Genomic DNA, 21825 nt, shown 5'->3' with positions numbered 1-21825 from the left:
GACAAGCAGAACCAACAAGCACGGAAAACTATGCAATTTGGTCTGATTCCATGAGCCAGTCCCCATGGTTTCTCGAGATTAAGCGCCTAACACAAATGGAAACCCAGCAGATCCTGAGATCTCTCCTAATCAAAGCAGTAGGACCATCGAGGAACTCTACGTCCAGGTGGAAAGATGAAGGTATCGAGCTGTCCTTTGTCTTGATGGCAAGACCTTTTCTCGAAGGTCACATCAGCAGTTGTGAATCTCTTACTTGACTGCAATCGCCTAACCATTTTATTGTCCTTTTCTTGTCCGATCGCCTGAATCCAATTATAAGAACGCGACTCGTGAAATGAGAGGGCCTGAAATGTAATCATGCTTCGTTTACCTGAAGAAGCAAAGGCTTCCGCAACCTGGATAAGAGCTACAGCAATGATGCCAGTACAAATGCACTGATCAAAGAAGCAAGGATCTCGGTGTGGGATCGAGGCGGAAGACGAAGTTTCTCGTCGGTATCGTCCTCAGCACGAAGTATTGAGGTTGTTTAATGGACAAAAGCAGGTTTCAGGGATGATAGCTGGGAAAGGGTATTGCCTTATTGTGCTCTCACGGACTGCATAAATCCTTTCTCCTCTCTTCGCTTCCGTGCATCGTTTCTTTGACCTCCTGTTCTCGAGGGATGGAAACAGGACAAGGAAATGAAGTGGGGAGTGGTAGTGGGAGCAAAGCAAGGTTTAGGAGCATATGTGTCTTCTGCGGAAGTAGGTCAGGAAACAGGCCTTCGTTCAGTGAAGCAGCTCTTGATCTCGGAAAGCAACTGGTGAGAAGCGCCTCCCTTCTCATGAACTGTATCATTCTCTCTCGCTACCTTCCTGAGTTCTTTGCTCCGACCAAACTTGCTGCTTCTGGTCTTTCTCCTTTCAGGTGGAGAGGAACATCAACCTCGTTTATGGTGGTGGAAGCGTCGGCCTGATGGGTTTGATATCCAAGACGGTCTACGATGGCGGCTGCCATGTTCTCGGGTATGCCTCGCTGTTTAGACCTTCTCGTCTTCGTTACTGCGGCAATGCCATCTTTCTAACGCTTTCTTCATCAGAATCATTCCCACAGATCTCTTGCCAAACGAGGTAAAGATCCAAAAGCCTCTGGGTTACATGAACCCTCTCCCAAGTTCCAGGAGCAGACAAATCACTCATCAGCCTCGATTCCTCGTGCAGATATCAGGGGAAACGATAGGAGACGTGATAAAGGTTGCAGATATGCACGACAGGAAGTCAGAAATGGCCAAACATGCCGATGCCTTCATAGCTCTCCCAGGTGAAACCTCCATTCTCTTCACTCGAAAGGACAACGCTGTGATGGCTACGCTCACAAACCTAAACTTTCTTCAGGTGGGTATGGGACAATGGAGGAGCTGTTGGAGATGATAGCTTACTCTCAGCTCGGCATTCACCACAAACCAGTGAGCAGTCATGCTAGCTGCACTGTCTACTGTCTACTGTCTCCTTCATCGGACTCGCCATGATCATTTCTTGTGCAGGTGGGTTTGCTGAACGTGGACGGGTACTACGACAGCTTGCTCCATCTCTTCGACACTGGGGTACATCAAGGCTTCATCGAGGACTCCGCGAGGCACATTGTTGTCTCAGCAGAAACTGCAGCGGAGCTCCTGAGGAAGATGGAGGTAAGATAGACTGCTTTCTCTTGTTGTGTATGTGGATTTCCCTTCTGTGATTCCTATGCTCTTCGTCACAACTTGGATTGGATTGCAGCACTGCTGATTCGCATGGGAGAAAGCAAGGAATGAATTGTTGTTGCTGTCTTGGCTGTCACTTGCAAGAGTCTGTGCCACTCCATGACAGGGTTGTGCCAGGCACAGATGGCAAGTGGACCAGCAAATAGATCTCACCACCATATCATGTAGTACTGCATGTCTACTATTTACAGATTAAGGTTCTTCTCTCCATGTATATGTACATATGTATCTGTTTGAGAGTCTATTTGTACATGTTTGCTTTGGTACTTTTGATTCTATCCCATGGGACAAGTCAAAGTACCAAATCTGGTGTGTAAGATAATGACCATGGTAACTCTGCTTCTGGCTTCAAGAACTCCTCTGTTTCCCCAGTAATAATCTGAATTAGATGTTAATAATAATCTTAACATAAATATCGTTATAATCAAATGTGGGGATGAATAATGATAATATTAATAAATTCAAAGATAATATATTACAATCTAATGATCAAAAAAACATCAATCACACGAGATTCACCTCTCATGCCCAAAGATTCCACCGGATTCACCTTTCTCCGTCCCCTCGCTGCCAACCTTATCCAAGATTCCCACCAGATACTCCTCTCCCAAATGCCACCTACGAAACAACCCAGAGCGAATCACATACCGTCGCAAGCTGGCCTTGCGCCTACCCGATGCATCATTGACGGACGTGTCCCGCTGCGATTGGTTGTCGGTTGCCCACGCTCTCGTCATCTGAGAACACGTGGCTCGTGGCGGCGTCCTCCCCAGCGACGACCGCGCCCGTGTCTCCCCGCTGCCGAGCTGCCGTCCCGCCACGCGACAACGCCGGACCGAGCGGCGCTCACGGCGGCCGATACCCCCGTGGGCCGCCAACCCTTTCGCCATTATTCCTCCACGTGTTCCTCTACGATCCACGCGTCAGAGTCTTGCTCGCGACGCGTGCTCGCGGACCCCAACTCGGCGGCTATTGCGTGAGGGGGGCGGAGTGGAGTGGTTGGCCAGTAACTGTCCCACAGATAATTTAATCGTCATCTTGAAATTACCATAACGCCCTTACGCTTCGCATCCGGAAAACATTTCGGAGGGCGTTATGGTACTTCCACTAGTTGATGGTAAGATTCATTTCACCGCCTCCATCCGAGAGACATCAGTATGATCGTTCTCGATGTTTACCCTCATCGTTATAGGTAGTCTTCACATGGGCCCCGATTCAGCTCCACGATCGCGCTCAGGTAAGAAAACGAGTACAGTATTGATGAGTATCATGGCGAATTCGTGATATTTTTGCCACAAGCGGTATCTTCCGAGGAAAACACCCTTTTACTTTGTCAGGTATAAAAGCACGTATCAACTGGGGCAACGTGTTATGACTGATTTGCCCTTCATCATTATCGCTACTTAAGCTTAATCGTTAGATCTCCTGACAGTCAATGACAATCCGACGGTCCTGCGTGGCCAACAAGGCTAAGTAAAGATAAGCTTCGGGGACTGAGGACGTCATTATTGTAAATATGAAGGGTAAAAGATTACCTCTCGGAAAATTCTGGAATAAATGGAGGTGAAAAAGAAAGATAAAATCATCTTCTCAGAGCTTTCATTCGTCTCTCGAATGGACCTACGAAGAAATCGATAGACGGAGGGGGTCGCTTGTTAGGGTTCTTTTGCTTCGTTGGCGGAAGGCAAAAGGAAGGTTGGGGCTTTAGTGTCTCGTTTCATCTGATTGGTCCTCTCGATATCTATTCGGAGCTGCCGCAATTCGATTGGAGCGATCGTAGGTCGCGGCCTCCACAGGTGTACTCAGTATATGTGTTCCTATGGGCTTGTTTTCTTGGAGTCTTTGTGATCTGACGATGGATTACTGGATTTAATTCCCTTAATTCGATATGGTGTTCGCTAGCTTTGGCGTTCTTTGATGGGTCTCCTCGGTTTTTCGATTCGTATAAATTTGGGGCTTTGATAAGCGCTGGAGCTTTATGCCATTAGATCTGTTTCTTGTGGATCTTTAAGCGGATTTAGGAAGTTGCTGTTGGAATATGGCTGAGTTGGACAGAAAAGTTGGGATTTTTCTCGGAATCTGCCTTTTACTTTGTGTTTTCGGCGTGAGCTGTTCTGTTACTTTTTCTAAATATTGCTTTGTTAATGGAGATTGGTAGTGATTGCATTAAATAGTCCTTTTTGCCAACCGCTGAAAAATTACGGTTTTAGCTGGTCATAAATACTGTTGATCGGGCTTGAGGTAGTATCCTGCTGTTTCAGTCCGATACTTGGAGTCATCTGGCAGTCGTCTAGTAATTTTTGTGCCATAAAGCAAGGAATTTCTTGGTTATGGCTTGTACTATTTGAATTATATAGACAGCCTATTCTTTGGTGATCTTAGCATTTTATTTGCTGTTTCGTTCGCTCTTGACCTGTTCCTTGTTCATGAAGCTATGCTGTGGTTAGCTGATTAGAATTATTTTAATTTATATTTATAAGAGTAGTTGTGCTTTGAAGGGTCAGACTTCGAAGAATGGAATCACGTCCTGAAGGTACAAATATAGTAGATCCAGGCTTACAAACTGCTCTGCCGGACACGATCAGTGCTCAGCCATGGTGGTCCGGTACCATGTTTGCTGCAATGAGTACCTCTAAGCAATCATCAGCTGGAACTGAGGTTGGCCAATCACGACTGGGCGGTGGCATGCATGGCACAGGTGATGTCAGTAAAGAGACGCAGAGTGCAGACAAGAAATCAGGTGATTTTATTTGCTTATTGATTTACTCTATAAATATGATGTTTTCTCTCCTATTTAGTTGATACAAGGTAATTCCATATGAAGTATGTTCTTTCTTTTTGTTTCTTCAGATCAGTATTGAAATAAACTCTTTTTGGTTAAATTGATGCCAACAATTCGTCATACATATGTAATGCAATTCTCAGTGACATCATTTCCGAACATATACTTTAACGTGTTGGTGCTGTTATGCCATAGGAGTTTGTGATGAATTTTGTGAGTTTGCAGCAATTGAAACCTGTTATGCGATCTTCTCTTAGTTTATTTGCCTTAAGAGACATGAATGGTGACAGAGGCAAGGAAAATTGCAGTGGTGTTAGGTGGTAAGTTTATGGAATAAAGTAGCTCAGTCTTTTGTGTAAGTGCTAATTCTTTGTTCTAATCTGGGCTATAATATGTTCAAATGGATCCTACATCAAGTTGCATGTTATTGTCATTCGATGCGGATGTGCCTGTCTAGTTTGCATATTGTGTTCCAAATCTTGAGAATTTCATGTAGATACATGTAGTTTAAGTTGCATCATGTTTAAACTTGTGCCGTAATGAATGCTATATTTGTTGCTTTCTGAAATCCCTACTAATCTGAGTCATCTAGTATGGAGATTATATAATGTTGTACTTGATACTAGAACTTAAGCAGGATGTCTTATTGCTCAGAATTAAGATCTTGTTTCAGATGGGAATCTTCAGCCTACATCTGCAGCTACTTCTATGATGCATGAGTATCTTGCACCACATACCCAGCTGGAACTTGGTCAATCAATTGTAGGATCTCTTTCACTTGTTCTATTCTACTTTTTTTTTTTTTTTTAAATTTAATATCTACTTTAATCCAACCAAAAGACCATTCTTTTCACAGTTCATTAATGAGTTAGTTATAGTTGATGACCTTGTATAGCTCCTATATGTGTATATATATATAACATGCTGATATTTAGATCATTTATTGTACTTTTACAGGCTTGTGCTATGTATCCATTTACGGATCCTTATTTTGCTGGTGTAGTAGCTCCTTATGGAACTCAAGCAATGGTAAGTATGTCAGATATTTGAGTGATGATGCTGATTTCCAGTTATCACATGTTGGTATTGGAGCTATCCTGGATTCAGTCATGTTTATTATCTTAGAAATAGTTGTTATCAGCTGTGGAAATGATTTTGTGCCTTGGTCAATTTGGGTGGTTGAATAAGATTCAATTGGATTCAATTCAGAACTTCTTTTGAGTTCTGATATCATTTTGGGTTAGTAAAAAAAAACAAAAGAAGAATTTGGTGCTATCTATTAGAAACCCACATGAATGAGGCTGATCTAGATTCCATCCTTTTTTTTCTTAAAAAAACATGAATTAAGTTTGTTTCTGATGATTATTCTTACTAAAAATCATGAATCCTAATTTGAATGAGCCAAAAATTGTTGTGCAGCTTTATTATTCATCTTATCAACTTCACAACATTGTTGGACTTTTCCATCTTGTTTGTAATTCACTTTTCTTTTGCTGATTCACAATATGTGCTTCTATCATAACATCAAAAAGAGAAGGCAGGTTTATGGATTTTGTAGGTAATTTTTATGCTTATATTTCTTGTTGTTAGAGTATTCATTTCTCTCCTCCATGTTTAGAGACTACTGAATACAGGCAACCTCAAATTTGGTAAATTTTTCCACCATTCTAGATGTCAGTATTTCGTAGCTTATCCTTTGTTGGCTCTATGGTATACTCCACAGGTGCATCCTCAGATTATCGGGATGCCTCAATCTCGCATGCTTTTGCCTCTTGAAATGACAGAGGAGCCAGTTTATGTTAATCCCAAGCAATACCATGGAATTATCAGGCGAAGACAATTGCGTGCAAAAGCTGAACTCGAGAGAAAAGCTCTGAAAGTTAGGAAGGTAAATACAGATTCTTGAATAATGAATTTAATTGAAATCTGGTGCATGATAATCAAGCAATCTAGTATTTACCTCTATTTTTCTTGTTGGTAAGATGATTTCATTTTGTAAGGTTTTGTTATCTGTCACATAATGTTTCTCTCCATGTCTGGTTATAGTGCATTGTCCCTTATAGCACAGTCTCGAACTTTGTTTCTGCACCATAACTGTTGCAAAGGTTAGGTGCGCCTACCATAAGTCTGATTAAATGGATAGAAGAAGGCTTGTGATGATCGAGAATGAGATAGGATGTAGGTAGGTGCTCTCGTGCTAAGGTCTCCTACTGTGACATATTTCTACTATTTGAATGTGTGATACTTGTACTCTGGGGGCAGTTAGACAAGAATACCTTAATTGCTCTCATGCTTAGTACTCTTGTGCATTGTTTGATTGTAGCACACTCTTCTGTGTTGGGTGAATGAGCCCCTCTTTTTCTTTGGCTCAAGTTAGTACTTATGGTTGAGTGGGTTATGTTTGAAGAATAATCTAGCTATTGTAGCTGCAATAGGGAATTTAAGATTTCACAGGAGGAGTCAAATTTTAATATGTTTATGTTGCCAAACATGATGTATGTTTTAAAGTGAAAATAGAAGATTTATTTATTTTAGGACAAGGGCTAGCTAGTATCGATGGACATATTCTTGTGGGCATTGGTAATGGACATATTGTAATAATGAATTAATTTATTTTATTATCTTGATTTCTTGTTAATGGTAATGAAACACATACATTGAGCACAATCATTACACAGCTATCTTCTCTGTTGTGTTATAAGTTGCATTTAAACTTTTGCTGCCTGGGTTGTTTTATAAACCATGGCTTGGGTTCTGATTCTGGTTGTTAATGATTGTCTGAAGGAGTTTTGGGTCTTCTAAAACATTGAAGTAATGTGTTAACAGTACAGAAAAACAATAAATAGATATTAGAGTTGTTTATGTCGAACTATTCATTTTTTAAAACAGTTATTGTTGGTTTCAACTTTCCAGCATTTCTGTTTGAAAAAATATATATATATCAGACGGAACCAGTTCTGTGATCTTCTCTTTTCGGCCCTGTATGGCCCATGGTAGTGTTCATTGAACATTTCTGAAACCTCTTGGCTGGCCCGACCACTACCTATATCTCAACCATACTATCACTTTTTTTTTTCTTTTCTTTAATCTTCTTATACAAGTGAACATGGCATCCACCAGAAAAGTTAATTATGAGAAGTCCAATCTCTGCAAAGTTACCAGATATTAGCAATTAATACCTTTGATGTTTTTAGAAAAATCAATTGCATATTTAGCAACTGCATATTTGTCATCCTCTCAGATTTTAAAAGCATTCTGTGGTTCAAAATTATGATCTATGGTACAGATGAATGCCTTGTCCATGTTTCTGGTACTTTGAGGAATTGTTTTCGCTGTATGCATCCAGTGCCAGTGGAAGTTCTAGTTTACATATAATCTAGTTTTGCATAATTTGTGCCATATAACTCCCAATAACCTTTTACTGATGGGGTAAGTTGCTGTCTTCTTATCTGCAGCCATATCTCCATGAATCCCGTCACCTACATGCGATGAGGAGGGCTAGGGGTTGTGGTGGTCGTTTTCTTAATACCAAGAAGACAGATGAAGACGCTGCTAAAACTGACACAAAGAAAGGTCTAAATTCTGGTGCATTTCTTTCAACGCAATCAACTATCTCCTCTAGTTCGGAAGCAATACCCTCTGATTGCTCGGGTGATACAAATCCTGCCAGCACCATGCAGGAACAAATGTCTAAATCTCAAACATCGTTTAGTAGGAAAGACGGCTACCAAGATCAGTCTGAATCTGAGATATCATTCCTTCATCTAAAGTCGGGTGACAAAGCAGAAGATGATGACTGCTCAGGACCACGGAGTGGTGGCATCCTGGTGAATCGGCCGTCTAGTAGGGCCGTCGCTATACAGTGACAATCCTGTTTGAGTGATGACCGATGCTTGCAGCATTGCCCTGTGATTTATACTCTTTTATGTTCTCGTGAGTATGGTCCGGACAACAAGTTAACTTTGGCTTGCCTGATTGATCTGGAAAATTAGCAGGAGCGCAAGCTGGAGGCATCGGCACCGCTCAGGAAGGTTGTCATTGATAAGTCTGATGCTTGCAGGCAATTCATTCTTGGCTTTAACATCTGTTTTCTTTGGTAATTTTTCTTTGTTGGGAAAAGAAAGACTGGACTTATCTGTGCAGGTTTGATGTGGTGTAACAGTTACTCTGTATCATTTGTTAGGGTTCTTGGTGTTTGCTGTGTGTATAAAAACTTGACGCGGAAGACGAAATAATAGTGGATGTATTGGTGTTTGCTGTGTGTATAAAATATGAGAACATGAATCTTCTGCTTAGTTGATGTTCTCAAGCTATATTGCATGGATTGTATTGATCCATTAATTTGGTTGAGCATAAAATCAACATTTCAAAGGTTTTTCCCAGGCAGTAGCAATTACAGATGTAGCAATGTAGACCGAGTTTTAGTGCATCACATAGCACAGGCTTAACCCAATTGGTAGAGAGCTCACTTGTGGCAGATCTTTGCCGTCGGCATCGTCACGCATATCGGCGCGTACTTCCGCTTCGCCTCCGCCGTCCCTCGCTTGGGCTCCTCGTCGGCGGAGGCCATCCCCCGGTCAACGGCGCACAGGGCGACCGCCGCAGCCGCGAACACCGCGGCCCTGCGGCCGACGTTCTCATGGTCGGGCGTGCCGGCAGCTTGAGCTTGGGTGGCCGCCTCGGCCACAACAAGGCTCCTGCGGTGGCAGCTGGTCGAGGGCCGGTCGGCGGCGCCGACGCCGACGAGGGAGGAAGCCATCATCATGGCAAGTGATCCCATTAGCTCTTTCCCACACACTGACGTCCGCTTTCCCGCGGTCTTCTTCCTCACCACAGAACTCGCCGGCAGAGGAACGCGACTAATAAGAAGTGCATGCAGGCGACAGGATTTGGGGTTCGCAACGTAGGTGGCAATCGGTACTATCTTATCTAAGGGAATGTTCCATCCAATGATGTGCCGCCACCTGGGATTCCTTTTATCGCCGCGGGAATGGCTGGTATTGGTGGATAACGCGAGAGTAGCAGCAGCAGCACTTAATCGCCACGTGGAAGCTTCTTAATATTTCTGGTCTAGAATTATAAATTTCATTTTTTTACTATTTATTTTGAAGTCCTTCACAAATATAATTGCAGCAATTTCGGCTAACTTTTATGAGAAATGTTTTTATTTGGCCCATTACTAATGTCAATTTCCTGTTTTGGTCACAATGAATCTCAATTTATTTATTTTTTAATCAAAATATCTGTCATGCATAATCTTGACTTATTTATTATGAATAAGTATGATCGATATCTCGGTATTATACAAACTAACACCTTAGTATTGTATAATCAACATCTTAATATTCTATGGGACTTGTTACGGTAAGTAACTGTTCAGCCGTGACCACGAGGTCGTCGCGGCTTGGTCCGGGCCCGGAAGGTGGTGGTCAATCGGGTAGGTAGGCTCTTCGAGGTCTCCCGACGGCCGAGTTCGGTGGTTCGGGTCGGGAGGTCGGTTTGGCCGCAGCTTCGGGAAGAGGCGACACCGTCTCTGACCTGCACACAGGTCGGGCCGGAAGCTCGGCCCGACCCCTCCGACGATCAAGTTAGAGGAGGATGTGGAGGGGGTTGTGGATGAGGCAGAAGAAGAGCCTTTGAGTGTTGTGTCTGAGTGAGTTCCTCCCCCTTTTACTTAGGGCTCAGGAGTATTTATAGATGAGTTTGATGTTACCTGATGTGGCTGCTTGCAGGGGCAGGACAGTGCCCCGCGTGGCATCTGACATGGCCACTGGGGCTGCGTGGAGGACCGAGCTGCCGCAGGGTATGGGCGAGCCTCGGTTGACGTGCTCCCATCAGTTCGGCATTGAAGCTTCCTTCCTTGGGTAGTGCGTCCACCGTGCGGAGTCGGAGGTCGTTGTCCAACAGCGGGAGTCGTCAGGGCGGGTCTAGTCAGCGTTATTGCTCTTCCAAGGGGCTGTCGTCACGGCGCATCGCCCGACCAGTATTTTCCCTATCATATTCCCCCCCCGAAAAGGAGCCATGCGTCGATCGGGACGGGGGAAGGGAGCTTGAGGCATGGCTGCGTCTCTTGGTGTCGAGGCGGTCTCAGGCGGCGGGCGGTCCCGCTTGTTTTACCTCGATGGGGTTTTTGGGTGTGCCGACTGTACTGGTGGGTCTCGGTCACTACGCGACCGAGGGGGAAGGCCCGGCCGGGCTAGCTGCGTAGGAGCGCCTCGGGCATTATGCGACCGAGGAGGAAGGCCCTGCCGGGCTAGCTGTGCTGGAGCGCCTCGGGCATTACGCGACCGAGGGGGATGGCCCTGCCGGGCTAGCTGCTCAGGAGTGCCTCGGGCATTACGCGACCGAGGGGGAAGGCCCTGCCGGGCTAGCTGCTCAGGAGCGCCTCGGGCATTACGCGACCGAGGGGGAAGGCCCTGCCGGGCTAGCTGTGGAGCGCCTCGGGCATTACGCGACCGAGGGGGAAGGCCCTGCCGGGCTAGCTGCTCAGGAGCGCCTCGGGCATTACGCGACCGAGGGGGAAGGCCCTGCCGGGCTAGCTGTGGAGCGCCTCGGGCATTACGCGACCGAGGGGGAAGGCCCTGCCGGGCTAGCTGTGCTGGAGCGCCTCGGGCATTACGCGACCGAGGGGGATGGCCCTGCCGGGCTAGCTGCTCAGGAGTGCCTCGGGCATTACGCGACCGAGGGGGAAGGCCCTGCCGGGCTAGCTGCTCAGGAGCGCCTCGGGCATTACGCGACCGAGGGGGAAGGCCCTGCCGGGCTAGCTGTGGAGCGCCTCGGGCATTACGCGACCGAGGGGGAAGGCCCTGCCGGGCTAGCTGCTCAGGAGCGCCTCGGGCATTACGCGACCGAGGGGGAAGGCCCTGCCGGGCTAGCTGTGGAGCGCCTCGGGCATTACGCGACCGAGGGGGAAGGCCCTGCCGGGCTAGCTGTGCTGGAGCGCCTCGGGCATTACGCGACCGAGGGGGATGGCCCTGCCGGGCTAGCTGCTCAGGAGCGCCTCGGGCATTACGCGACCGAGGGGGAAGGCCCTGCCGGGCTAGCTGTGGAGCGCCTCGGGCATTACGCGACCGAGGGGGAAGGCCCTGCCGGGCTAGCTGCTCAGGAGCGCCTCGGGCATTACGCGACCGAGGGGGAAGGCCCTGCCGGGCTAGCTACGCAGGAGTTTTTTTTCTGGGGAAGGTCAAGGGGCCTTCTCCTTTCGGCGCCCGCCGGGTTCCGAGCTCGACATGATTATGGCTAAGCGTGATTAATGTATTTAAGCCTGTCTCGATTACCGTCCCCGAGGCATGATGATCTCCTTGGTGCCCGTGCCGCGCCGTAGCCCCTCGCCGTGTCCGGCTGTATTTATGGTGAGGTGACGTCTTCCTCTTCTGCTACGGGCTTCAGAAGAGGAAGGGTCACCGCCTTCTGGCGGGATGCGGTCTCCTTATAAGTGGCGTGAGGCTGGCTGCTGAAGGAAGATCTTTTTCTCCGAGTGTGCCGTGTTGCCTCGTATTTGATCGCCTTGTCCGTGCCCACCGTTCCTCCTTCCTTTTCCGTAGGTCGGTAAGAATGGCGTCCTCCTCTTCCTCTTCCTCTTCTTCTTCGTCGAAGGCCGGGGGGACGGCGGCTCCGTCGAGCCCAACGTCGTCGTCGGACAGGAAGGCGTCCAAGGCCCTTGAGGCTTTGATGTGGCCCCACGACCACGACTCCATCGTGGGCGAGTCAACGCTGCTTCTTCTCCGGGATCGCTATGGTATCCCGGGGGAGTTTGTCCTTCAAGCCCCCGAGCCGGGCCAACGCGCGTATGACCCAATTCCTGGGGGCTTTGCCCTCACCCTTGACGCTTTTGAGGCCGGGCTCCGCCTCCCTCTGCACCCTGTCATAGCCTCCTGCCTCTCCTGGTGGCGTATCTCCCCGTCTCAAGTGGCGCCGAACTCGTGGCGCTACTTGGTGGTGTTTTTGGGCGAGTGTCATTACGCCAACATACTCCCGACCCGTTCCCTCTTCCTCTCCTGCTTTCGTCTTTGCAAGGGGTCGGGGGGTTATTACCTGTCTGCTCGATCGGGTTTCAGAGTAAGCGGGGCCCCTTCCAGTAACAAGGGGTGGAAAGAGCGCTTCTTTTTTGTTAGTCGTTCGGGAGACTGGGGGTTCGGCGTCCGCTGGGGGGCGCGTGCGGTAGACAACACCACCCTGGTTTTGGATGATGACGAGCGCCTGGGGCTTCGGCGGCTCAGAGAAATCCTTCCGTCCTCCCAGGCTATCCGGAGCATGTCTGAGCAGTGGTTAGTGGAGGCGGGTCTTAGCCCGGCCTCTTTAGGTACGCTCCGAGGAGCGGTTCCACTGGGGGGTTTCCTTTCCTTTTCTTTGCATGTTGTCGTTTGACTGACAGTCATCCCGATCCTTCTCGGCAGGTATGGTGCGTCTTGAGGCCTTTCGTGGGGGAAAGAGTTCTGCCGTGCCGGGCCGTTCGCCTTCCGTCACCACGGGGGGCACGAGGGAAGCTCCTGTGGACGTCGAGGCGCGCAAGCCTCGGAAGAGGGCGCGGGCATCCCCAGGGGAGGGTCTTGAGGCAGTCGTAACCCAGGCAGCGGGGGTCGTGGTGCCGCCGGCGGTTGAGGGTGCCACAGGAAGCTCCGGAGAGGTCGGGGCCGGACCGAGCGGCAGTGCGGCGATCGAGGCGCCTCGCCAACCTTCCGTCCGCGAGCTTCTCTGCCTTCCGCAGAGGGAGGATGAGCCGTACTTGGTGCGAGAGGTGGGTGCTCTCCCCCGCGGCTCGGTCACCGACCCTCTGGTAGCTCGGTGGGACGGTCTTACTCGAGGAGCCCGGGTATGGGCCGACGGGGATATCGCGGGCCGGTTCATCCGAGGCGGGCTTCATCCTGATATGGCCCGGGACCTGTACTCCCCGTCTTCCGACGTCCTGCTTAGCAAATCAGCCAAGTCCCTGTTATGGGTAAGCGTCATTTTGCTCCTGGGTTTACCTGTCCAGGGACGGGCTTGGCTCTAACTCTAACAAGGACTTGCTCTAACTCTCAGGGCAACCATTATGCCGCCGCCCTGATGGACCGTGTTCGAGACGCGGGGCAAGTCATCGCCGTTCTGAGCAGTCGCAATGCCGAGCTTCGTCGGCAGGTGGATATGGCCCGAGCCGGGGCCGGCCCCGAGGCGATGGCTGCGGCCGAGCAGCGTGCCTTGAATTCGGAGGCGGAGGTGGCTCGGCTTAGCTCTGAGCTTCAGGCGTCCCTCGAGCGGCTTGCGGAGTTGCAGACGCTGCTGGAGGCGTCCGAGGAGCGCAACACGGAGTCGCAGGCTCGCCTGAAGGCCGCGATGGCGGAGTCTCGTTCGGCGAGGTCCGACTCCGTTGAGCTGGTTCGGCGTCTCGAGGAGGCACGGGCCGAGGCGTCGAGGGCCTCCGAGGCTCTGGAGGCCGAGATTCGCCAAAGGCCAGAAAAGGACAAGGGGTTGATCGAGGATTACAAAGCTTCGTCGGGTTTTCAGCTAGGCCTCGTTCGGACCGGGCGGGTCTCGTACGAGTACGGGTACCGAGTTGCCCTTGCCCGCTTTAAGGCACTCTATTCCGACTCGGAGGTGACGGAGGATCCCTTCTGTTCCCTCCCCGAAGATCTGGGCGTCGACATGCCCGCCGATGTTCCTTTTGATGACAACCCGGACGCCGTTGAGGATTAGCGTCCCTCGTATCCCATCTTTTTTGCTTTTCTTTGTAACACCCTCCTTTGTTTTTGAATGAATATGATCTCCTTTTAATGATCTGTGCTTCGGGACTGGCCGAGTTTTTATGAAAAGAACTTTTTGAGATTTTGTGCATTCCAGGTCCTTGGCAGGGACTGACCTCCCATTGTGGCGAGCCGGAACGCTCCGGTTCCGATGACTTCGGTCACCCGATAGGGGCCTTCCCAACTGGGGGCCAACTTGCCTCTTTGTCGGGTCGGGTCACTGACCTCAGTCCGTCGCAGGACCAGATCGCCCAATCTGATGGGTCGAGGTCGTACTTTTCGGTTGTAAACCCTTGCGATCGCCCTTTTGTAGGAGAGGGCTCTTATATGTGCGTCGGCGCGTCGCTCTTCCAGCAAGTCGAGGGCGGTTCGGAGTCCTTCCTCCGAGGCTCCCTCGTCGTAGCCCTTCGTGCGGAAGGTAGTAATGGCTACTTCGGGGGGAAGTACAGCTTCGGTTCCGAACGTGAGGCTGTACGGGGATTCTCCCGTTGCTATTTTTGGAGTGGTGCGCAGCGCCCAGAGCACGCTCGGGAGCTCGTCCGTCCAGTTTGTCCGAGCTGCGGACACTCTCCTTTTGAGCCCGTCCAGGATGGATCGGTTGGTCACTTCTGCCAGCCCGTTCGTCTGGGGGTGAGCGACCGAACTGTACTTCAGGCGGACTCCATGTTTTGCGCAGAACTCCCGAAACCTCTGACTGGAGAACTGGGGCCCATTATCCGTGATGATGGCTTCGGGCAGGCCGAACCGGGTAATCAGGTTCTTCCATACGAACTTCTCTACTTGCTGTGCTGTAATTGTTGCCAGTGGCTCGGCCTCGACCCACTTTGTGAAGTAATCCACGCCGACGATAAGAAATCTCCGTTGTCCTGCGGCTAAGGGAAAGGGCCCGAGGATGTCTAAGCCCCATTGCGCAAACGGCCAAGCGCAGTCAATGGGGGCCAGCGGGACTGCGGGGAGTCGGGGAGTGCGGGCGTGCTCTTGGCATGGGATACACCGCTGTACATGTATTTTTGCGTCCCGACACATGGTCGGCCAGTAATAGCCTTGGCGGAGAGTTTTATGCGCTAAGATCCGCCCGCCGATGTGTTCTCCGCAGGTGCCCTCGTGTATCTCTGCCAGGACGATTTGCGCCTCGTCGGGCTCCAAGCATCGTAGGAGGGGGTATGAGAAGGAGCGTTTATAAAGCCGCCCGCCCGCCTCAATATACCACGCGTGCGTGCGGAGCAGGCGCCGGGCCGCCGCCTTGTCGGGTGGGAGAGTTCCATCCCGTTTGTAGCACAGTAGTTCTTGTACCCAAGAGGACGCGCTGCTGGTGGCCGCGACCGCGATCTCGAAGGCGCGGGCAAGTAGCTCCTCGACTTCCGGCCCGACACCGGGGGCGGGTTTTGAGGCTAGCTTAGCTAGTGCGTCAGCGCGCTCGTTCTCCACCCTTGGGACATTAGATAATGTAAAGTGCAGGAACTTCGCAGTTAAGTTCCTTACCTGCGCCAGGTACCTTGCCATGGTCGGGTCGCGAGCCTCATATCCTCCGCTGAGTTGCTCGGCTACTAACCGGGAGTCTGTATGGACATGGAGGGAGTCTACCTGCATCTCGAGGGCCAACCTGAGTCCCGCAAAGAGTGCCTCGTACTCTGCTTCGTTGTTAGAGGCACGGAACCCAAAGCGGAGGGAACGCTCGAATGACCGTCCGTCGGGGGCTCGGAGCACCAACCCTGCGCCCGCACCCATTGAGTTGGCTGACCCGTCGACGTGCAAGAGCCAGGCCTTGGGGGGTCGTTCGAGGCTCCCGCTCTCCGCTTGGGTCAGCTCCGCGATGAAGTCGGCCACAGACTGGGCTTTGATGGCCGTCCTGGGTACATACCGAATGTCATGTTCGCCGAGCTCCACCGCCCATTTGAGGAGCCGTCCTGCCACATCAAACTTAGACAGGACCAGCCGAAGTGGTTGGTCCGTAACTACCTCCACGGGGTGGGCTTGGAAATAGGGGCGTAATTTCCGGGCGGATAGCACAAGGGCGAGCGCCAGCTTCTCGATCGGGGGGTATCGCTCCTCCGGGCCGTTGAGGATGTGGCTCATGTAGTAGACCGGGAGTTGGCCATTTGGGCTTTCTTTGATCAGGACGGAGCTCACTGCGCGCAGGGAGGCAGCCAGGTAGATGCTCAGTTTCTCGCTAGGAGAGACTGAGGTGAGCCGAGGGAGGTTGGCCAGGTGTTTTTTCACTTGCTGGAGGGCTTCCTCGCATTCCGTCGTCCATTGGAAGCCTTTCGGATTCTGCAGTGCTTTGAAGAAGGGGAAACAGCGATCCCCCGAGCGGGCGAGGAATCGGGACATGGCGACGAGTTTCCCGTTGAGGCGCTGCAGGTCCTTGGTAGTCCGGGGCGATTGTATGTTGATGATTGCCCGGAGTTTCTCTGGGTCGGCATCGATCCCTCTTTCATGCACGATGAACCCGAGGATTTTCCTGAGGTGACGCCGAAGGCGCATTTCGCGGGGTTGAGGCGCATGCCAACCTGGCGGAGTGTAGCGAAGGCTTCGGCCAAATCAGCCAAATGAGTCCTGGCTTCTTGGCTTTTTACGATCATGTCGTCGACGTACACCTCCATGTTTCGACCGATCTGGCGGGCGAATATCTTGTTCGCTGCCCTTTGGTATGTCGCGCCGGCATTTTTCAGTCCAAAGGGCATGACCTTGTAATAGTAGACCCCCTGATCGGTAATGAAGGCCGTGTGTTCTTGATCTTCAGGTGCCATCCCGATCTGGTTATAGCCCGAGAAAGCGTCCATAAATGACAGGCGGGCGTAGCCGGCCGTGGCGTCAACCAGCTGGTCGACCCTTGGCAGAGGATAGCAGTCCTTTGGGCATGCCTTATTAAGGCTTGTGTAGTCAACGCACATCCTCCAGCTTCCATTTGCCTTCTTGACAAGAACTACATTGGACAGCCATTGCAGGTATCCGGCTTCTTTTATGAAGCCTGCCTTCAAGAGGCGAGTTACTTCTTCCCGTATGGCCGTCTGTCATTCAGGGGCTTGCCGCCTCAGCTTTTGTTGTACCGGACGTGCGTCGGAGGAGATGCTGAGGCGATGTAAGGCGACCTCCGGGTCGAGGCCTGTCATGTCAGATGGTGACCAAGCGAAGACATCAGTGTTTTCTTGCAGGAGGCCGACGAGTCGTTCTCGTTCGTGCTTGGGCAGCTCTGACCCGACCCTAATCGTCCGTTCCGGGCGTCCTTGCAGCAACACAGCGACCGTGATTCCCTTCGGCTCGACATGGGGGGCCGACCTCTGCACCTCTCGGGGGTCCATTAATGGCGGTTCGACTTTGGGCCTCTTAGGTAGCGAGACGGCGGTCAAGTAACAGCGCCGGGATTCTCGAGGGCTTCCCGCAGTTTCGCCAGTTCCTGCCGAGGTCGGGAACTTCACTGTCTGATAGTAGGTCGAGACGACAGCTCTAACTTTGTTGAGTGTCGGCCGACCGAGGATGGCGTTGTAAGCGGCGGGGAGGTCGATGACCAGGAAGGTGGTCATCGTTGTTTTTGACTTTGGCGGAACTCCCAGGGTCAGGGGCAAAGTAACCGCCCCCAGCGGTGAGACTGAGTCGCCGGTGAAGCCGGTGAGCGCCGAGGACACCGGCTTCATGCCATCTCTGGGCAGGCCAAGCTTCAAGTAGGCGTCGAGGTATAGTATATCGGCCGAGCTTCCGGTGTCGACCATGATCCTTTGTACCTGCGCGTTGGCGATCCTGGCCGCGATCACGAGTGCATCATCGTGTTCGGCCTGTTCATACGCCCTGGCTGGGAAGGTGACACTGGGTCCGGGGGCGTGTCCGGGAGCCTCTGCTGAGGTGGCTCGGGCGTATGCCTTCTTGCGGGCCATGGAGTCTCCACCGGATGCGGGGCCGCCGGATATCACGTCGATACGTCGCTCGACGGGCCCTTCCGGGCGGGGAGAGGATTCTTTGTCCGGGTGGAGATACTGACCAAGGTGCCCCCTGCGGATGAGTTCCTCGATCTGTCTTTTCAACTCCCGGCATTGTTCAGTGTCGTGCCCGCGTTGCCGGTGGAAGCGGCAGTATTTCGATTGATCTGCCAGCGCCAGGGGATCGCTCATCGGGTAGGGTTCTTTGAGCAAACCTTTTCCCCTTATATGAAGGAATATGTCTGTTTGAGATGCATTCAAAGCTGGTAGGAGGGGCCTCGGAGCCGTTAGGTCAGATCTGTCCGACCTGCGCCGGAACGTTGGTGGCTGTTGCTGTCGAGGCGGCTCTGATTTGGTCCCCCTTTGCTCCCTGGGTCTCCCGGCCATCCACGTTTCTGCCGCGACGAATTGGCTTGCCCGTTGAAGCATCTCTGGCACAGTTGTGGGGGGTCGCTCTACCAGGGACCAGAAGAACCTGGAGGGCCGTAAGCCTATCATGAATGCCTGCATCAACAGGGAAGGATGAGCGTCCGAGAGCCCTCGGATCTGGGTCGTGAAACGGTCCAAGAAGTGGGAAAGGGACTCATCTTCCCCTTGGTGGAGTCCGAGGAGTAGCGCCGCGGATGGCTTCGGGCGGGCGTAGGCGAGGAAGTTGAGCTCAAAGTCCCGGGCGAGCTGGTCGAAGGAAGAGATGGTTCCTGCCTTGAGGCTACCATACCATGCGCGGGCCGGTCCCCTCAAAGTTGTCGGGAACGCCCTGCACATCAGGGCGTCAGAAGTTCCGTATAACGCCATTTGGGCGCGAAACGCGGCTACGTGATCCGCGGGATCGGTGTCGCCGTTGTAGGTGTCTAGGGATGGAAGCCGAAAGTGCGGCGGGATGGCCTGATCTTGTATTTCGGGCGCGAACGGGGATCCCTGGTATCCGTCCGTCCCGGGCTCCCCTTTCGACCTGCGAACTTCTTGTTGTACCTCGTTCAAACGTCGATTGAAAAGATGCAGCTGCGCCTGCAAGGTGCGGGTCGAGTCTGCGGGTGGCCACTCGGGCTCGGGGCGGCTCGACGTGCCCACGGTGTCCCGGTCGCCGAGCCGGGTCGCTTGGTTTCGAGGTGACGGAGGCCCGGGGGGAGGTGCGTGCTCCCGAGGGGCGGGCTCCCGTTGATGCAGGGGCTGGTTCGTTTGCGAGGGCGCCGGCTGGGGGATGAGCGGAACAATGGCTTGCACCACGCCCGCCAGTGTCCTCACCTGGTGGGCAAGGTCGTGGAAGGCCTCGGGGGAAATTGGTGGGGGGACGATAGTGGCATCGGGCGGCGACAAGCCCGGGTCATTGAACAGGCGCCAGTATTGCTCTGAAGTCGCAGCGAGACCTCCCCCTCGGAGCTCCTCCCGCGGGGGATGATCTTCCGGGGACCCGATCGGGTGCGTCCTCGCAACTGAGGGGCCGCCTAGGCGGGTTTGTTGACCAGTCGACATTCCGGGGCCCTCCTTCTAGCGCCAAAATGTTACGGTAAGTAACTGTTCAGCCGTGACCACGAGGTCGTCGCGGCTTGGTCCGGGCCCGGAAGGTGGTGGTCAATCGGGTAGGTAGGCTCTTCGAGGTCTCCCGACGGCCGAGTTCGGTGGTTCGGGTCGGGAGGTCGGTTTGGCCGCAGCTTCGGGAAGAGGCGACACCGTCTCTGACCTGCACACAGGTCGGGCCGGAAGCTCGGCCCGACCCCTCCGACGATCAAGTTAGAGGAGGATGTGGAGGGGGTTGTGGATGAGGCAGAAGAAGAGCCTTTGAGTGTTGTGTCTGAGTGAGTTCCTCCCCCTTTTGCTTAGGGCTCAGGGGTATTTATAGATGAGTTTGATGTTACCTGATGTGGCTGCTTGCAGGGGCAGGACAGTGCCCCGCGTGGCATCTGACATGGCCACTGGGGCTGCGTGGAGGACCGAGCTGCCGCAGGGTATGGGCGAGCCTCGGTTGACGTGCTCCCATCAGTTCGGCATTGAAGCTTCCTTCCTTGGGTAGTGCGTCCACCGTGCGGAGTCGGAGGTCGTTGTCCAACAGCGGGAGTCGTCAGGGCGGGTCTAGTCAGCGTTATTGCTCTTCCAAGGGGCTGTCGTCACGGCGCATCGCCCGACCAGTATTTTCCCTATCAGGACTAACACTTTAGCATCATATTGATCAATATTCAATAATGATAAAGTCAAGAGAATATATAAGATATTACTATATTTCGGATTTAATATGACTCGAATATAATTTTGTCTGAGATAAACTCGCAATCGCTCCTACGACCAATGTCAATTGTCAAAATAATATGTTCCCATACACATTTGAACATTACTATTAAGTTTTCTTTGAATTCTCTTGATCCTTTTACTAACTTAAGTTAACATTTATTTAGAATATCTCAACGTAATCTTTGCTTGAGATTGAATTATGACAGTCACAAAAAAAAAAAAATTTTGATTTGTGATACAGTATATTTTAATAGTCTAAACACGTCACAGCCGACACAGATGTCAAGTCATAGCCCTATGCCACACATCTTATCCTGGGAGCTAGTACCAAGAAGATATATCACATGTCCCATCCCGAGAGCTCGGGGCGGTGCTGTTTGATGTCGCACTGCACGCCCCGGCACGACGGCTAGTTAGAAGGGTCGTCTCATCCCTCGGGAGGCAACGACGATGCTAAATCGATGCACCCTCAGCCCTCTCGCCACGGTATAAACTCCTGGCCAACCTCCAGCCAAGAGGAGATAAGAAAAAAAGAAGGAAAAAAGTAATCTCTCTCGTTACTAACTTGCTCGTCAGAGGGGTCATGGTCAGATACCACCCGACAAAGACTATTTTTGCAGGAGGGCAATTACTCATCAACGATGAGGGACTCGACATGAAAGCACGATTCGCCCGACACTAAGGAGTTGCCAATCAATCCCGATCCTGACCAACACCAATCTCCCGATATCGACCCTTGGACCTAGTCGTGCTGACTCATCAGCTACGACATATCTTTTTATCTAACATTTGGCTCCGACAAGATAATTAATTTTTAACTTAACAAGTTAACTTATCAAGTTAACTTATCAATAATAATGATACCTTGTCACAAAAAAATATCTTGATTGCTGCGAACCAAAGAAGGACTTGCTCTCCTTGCAGAGACTCCACCTGCCTCCACCACCTCAAAGTAAGTTGAACCAGTCATGTCTCCATCATCTCAGAACTGCCTTCTCCAGCATCCTTGCCCTAAACACCCACAAGAAAGCTGCTGATGTGTTTGAAAGCTGTGGACTGTGCGTTGGATTCAGCTAACTCCAACAGTGTGCTGCCCTCGTTACTATCTGTGGCCATGATCAGTGTGTGCAGTGACCAAGCAGGCAGGAGGCCGCAAATGAAGACAATCTACAAGACTCCAAATCTTGCTGCCATTTCTATCTGGAGCAACACCTTGTTCTATCCACCATTTTGGACTCACATAGCACAGATCAACTATTGGCTTTCTTCTCTTTCTCTGCACAGCGGATGATAGAGGGGGAATAAATGGTAGGTATGTCCCTTCATCTATCTTATTGCCCTTTGTTGGTTCAACTTGTCTTCTTGTGCATGTACTCAAAAGCTTGCATGACAAGCTCATATGACACCCTTTGAACTCATGTTCTTGTAGGGTAATTATTTCCTTTT

General features: G+C 51.3%; 3 protein-coding genes across 9 annotated transcripts; 2 read left to right on the top strand and 1 right to left on the bottom strand.

Annotated features, from left to right (window-relative positions):
- Positions 1-521: 521 nt before the first annotated feature.
- Positions 522-1891, top strand: LOC135632945 (probable cytokinin riboside 5'-monophosphate phosphoribohydrolase LOG4). Its single transcript, XM_065141865.1, has 7 exons — positions 522-802; positions 907-1004; positions 1079-1109; positions 1200-1299; positions 1374-1444; positions 1523-1666; positions 1755-1891. The coding sequence occupies exons 1-7, from the start codon at positions 662-664 to the stop codon at positions 1761-1763; spliced, it is 594 nt and encodes a 197-aa protein (XP_064997937.1). The 5' UTR covers positions 522-661; the 3' UTR covers positions 1764-1891.
- A 1450-nt stretch (positions 1892-3341) lies between these two features.
- Positions 3342-8774, top strand: LOC135581269 (nuclear transcription factor Y subunit A-7-like). Of its 7 annotated transcripts, none has more exons than XM_065143651.1 (6): positions 3342-3534; positions 4243-4478; positions 5182-5282; positions 5478-5549; positions 6244-6408; positions 7976-8774. In XM_065143651.1, the coding sequence occupies exons 2-6, from the start codon at positions 4253-4255 to the stop codon at positions 8384-8386; spliced, it is 975 nt and encodes a 324-aa protein (XP_064999723.1). In that variant the 5' UTR covers positions 3342-3534; positions 4243-4252; the 3' UTR covers positions 8387-8774. The 7 variants fall into 7 exon arrangements, with proteins under 7 accessions (XP_064999723.1, XP_064999728.1, XP_064999722.1 ...); XM_065143656.1 differs by having other exon boundaries at positions 3343-3534; positions 4237-4478; positions 5194-5282; XM_065143650.1 differs by having other exon boundaries at positions 3343-3534; positions 4237-4478.
- A 46-nt stretch (positions 8775-8820) lies between these two features.
- LOC135633769 (photosystem II 5 kDa protein, chloroplastic-like) lies at positions 8821-9401 on the bottom strand. The gene has a single exon (XM_065143658.1). The coding sequence runs from the start codon at positions 9298-9300 to the stop codon at positions 8986-8988; it is 315 nt and encodes a 104-aa protein (XP_064999730.1). The 5' UTR covers positions 9301-9401; the 3' UTR covers positions 8821-8985.
- Positions 9402-21825: the final 12424 nt, after the last annotated feature.

The sequence above is a fragment of the Musa acuminata genome, chromosome BXJ3-3, assembly GCF_036884655.1.
Source record: "Musa acuminata AAA Group cultivar baxijiao chromosome BXJ3-3, Cavendish_Baxijiao_AAA, whole genome shotgun sequence".
Classification (NCBI taxonomy): domain Eukaryota; kingdom Viridiplantae; phylum Streptophyta; class Magnoliopsida; order Zingiberales; family Musaceae; genus Musa; species Musa acuminata.
Note: the sequence above shows the minus strand (reverse complement) of the source record. Positions and strands in the feature narration are given on the sequence as shown.

Bases quoted from the DNA above. Each gene is read 5' to 3' on its own strand.
- LOC135632945 (XM_065141865.1), top strand. From the start codon at position 662: ATGGAAACAGGACAAGGAAATGAAGTGGGGAGTGGTAGTGGGAGCAAA. The intron at 1,110-1,199 runs GTAAAGATCCAA...TTCCTCGTGCAG, and splicing joins CAGATCTCTTGCCAAACGAG to ATATCAGGGGAAACGATAGG. The intron at 1,300-1,373 runs GTGAAACCTCCA...AACTTTCTTCAG, and splicing joins TGCCTTCATAGCTCTCCCAG to GTGGGTATGGGACAATGGAG.
- LOC135581269 (XM_065143651.1), top strand. From the start codon at position 4,253: ATGGAATCACGTCCTGAAGGTACAAATATAGTAGATCCAGGCTTACAA. The intron at 5,550-6,243 runs GTAAGTATGTCA...TATACTCCACAG, and splicing joins CTTATGGAACTCAAGCAATG to GTGCATCCTCAGATTATCGG. The intron at 6,409-7,975 runs GTAAATACAGAT...TCTTATCTGCAG, and splicing joins AAGCTCTGAAAGTTAGGAAG to CCATATCTCCATGAATCCCG.
- LOC135633769 (XM_065143658.1), bottom strand. From the start codon at position 9,300: ATGGGATCACTTGCCATGATGATGGCTTCCTCCCTCGTCGGCGTCGGC.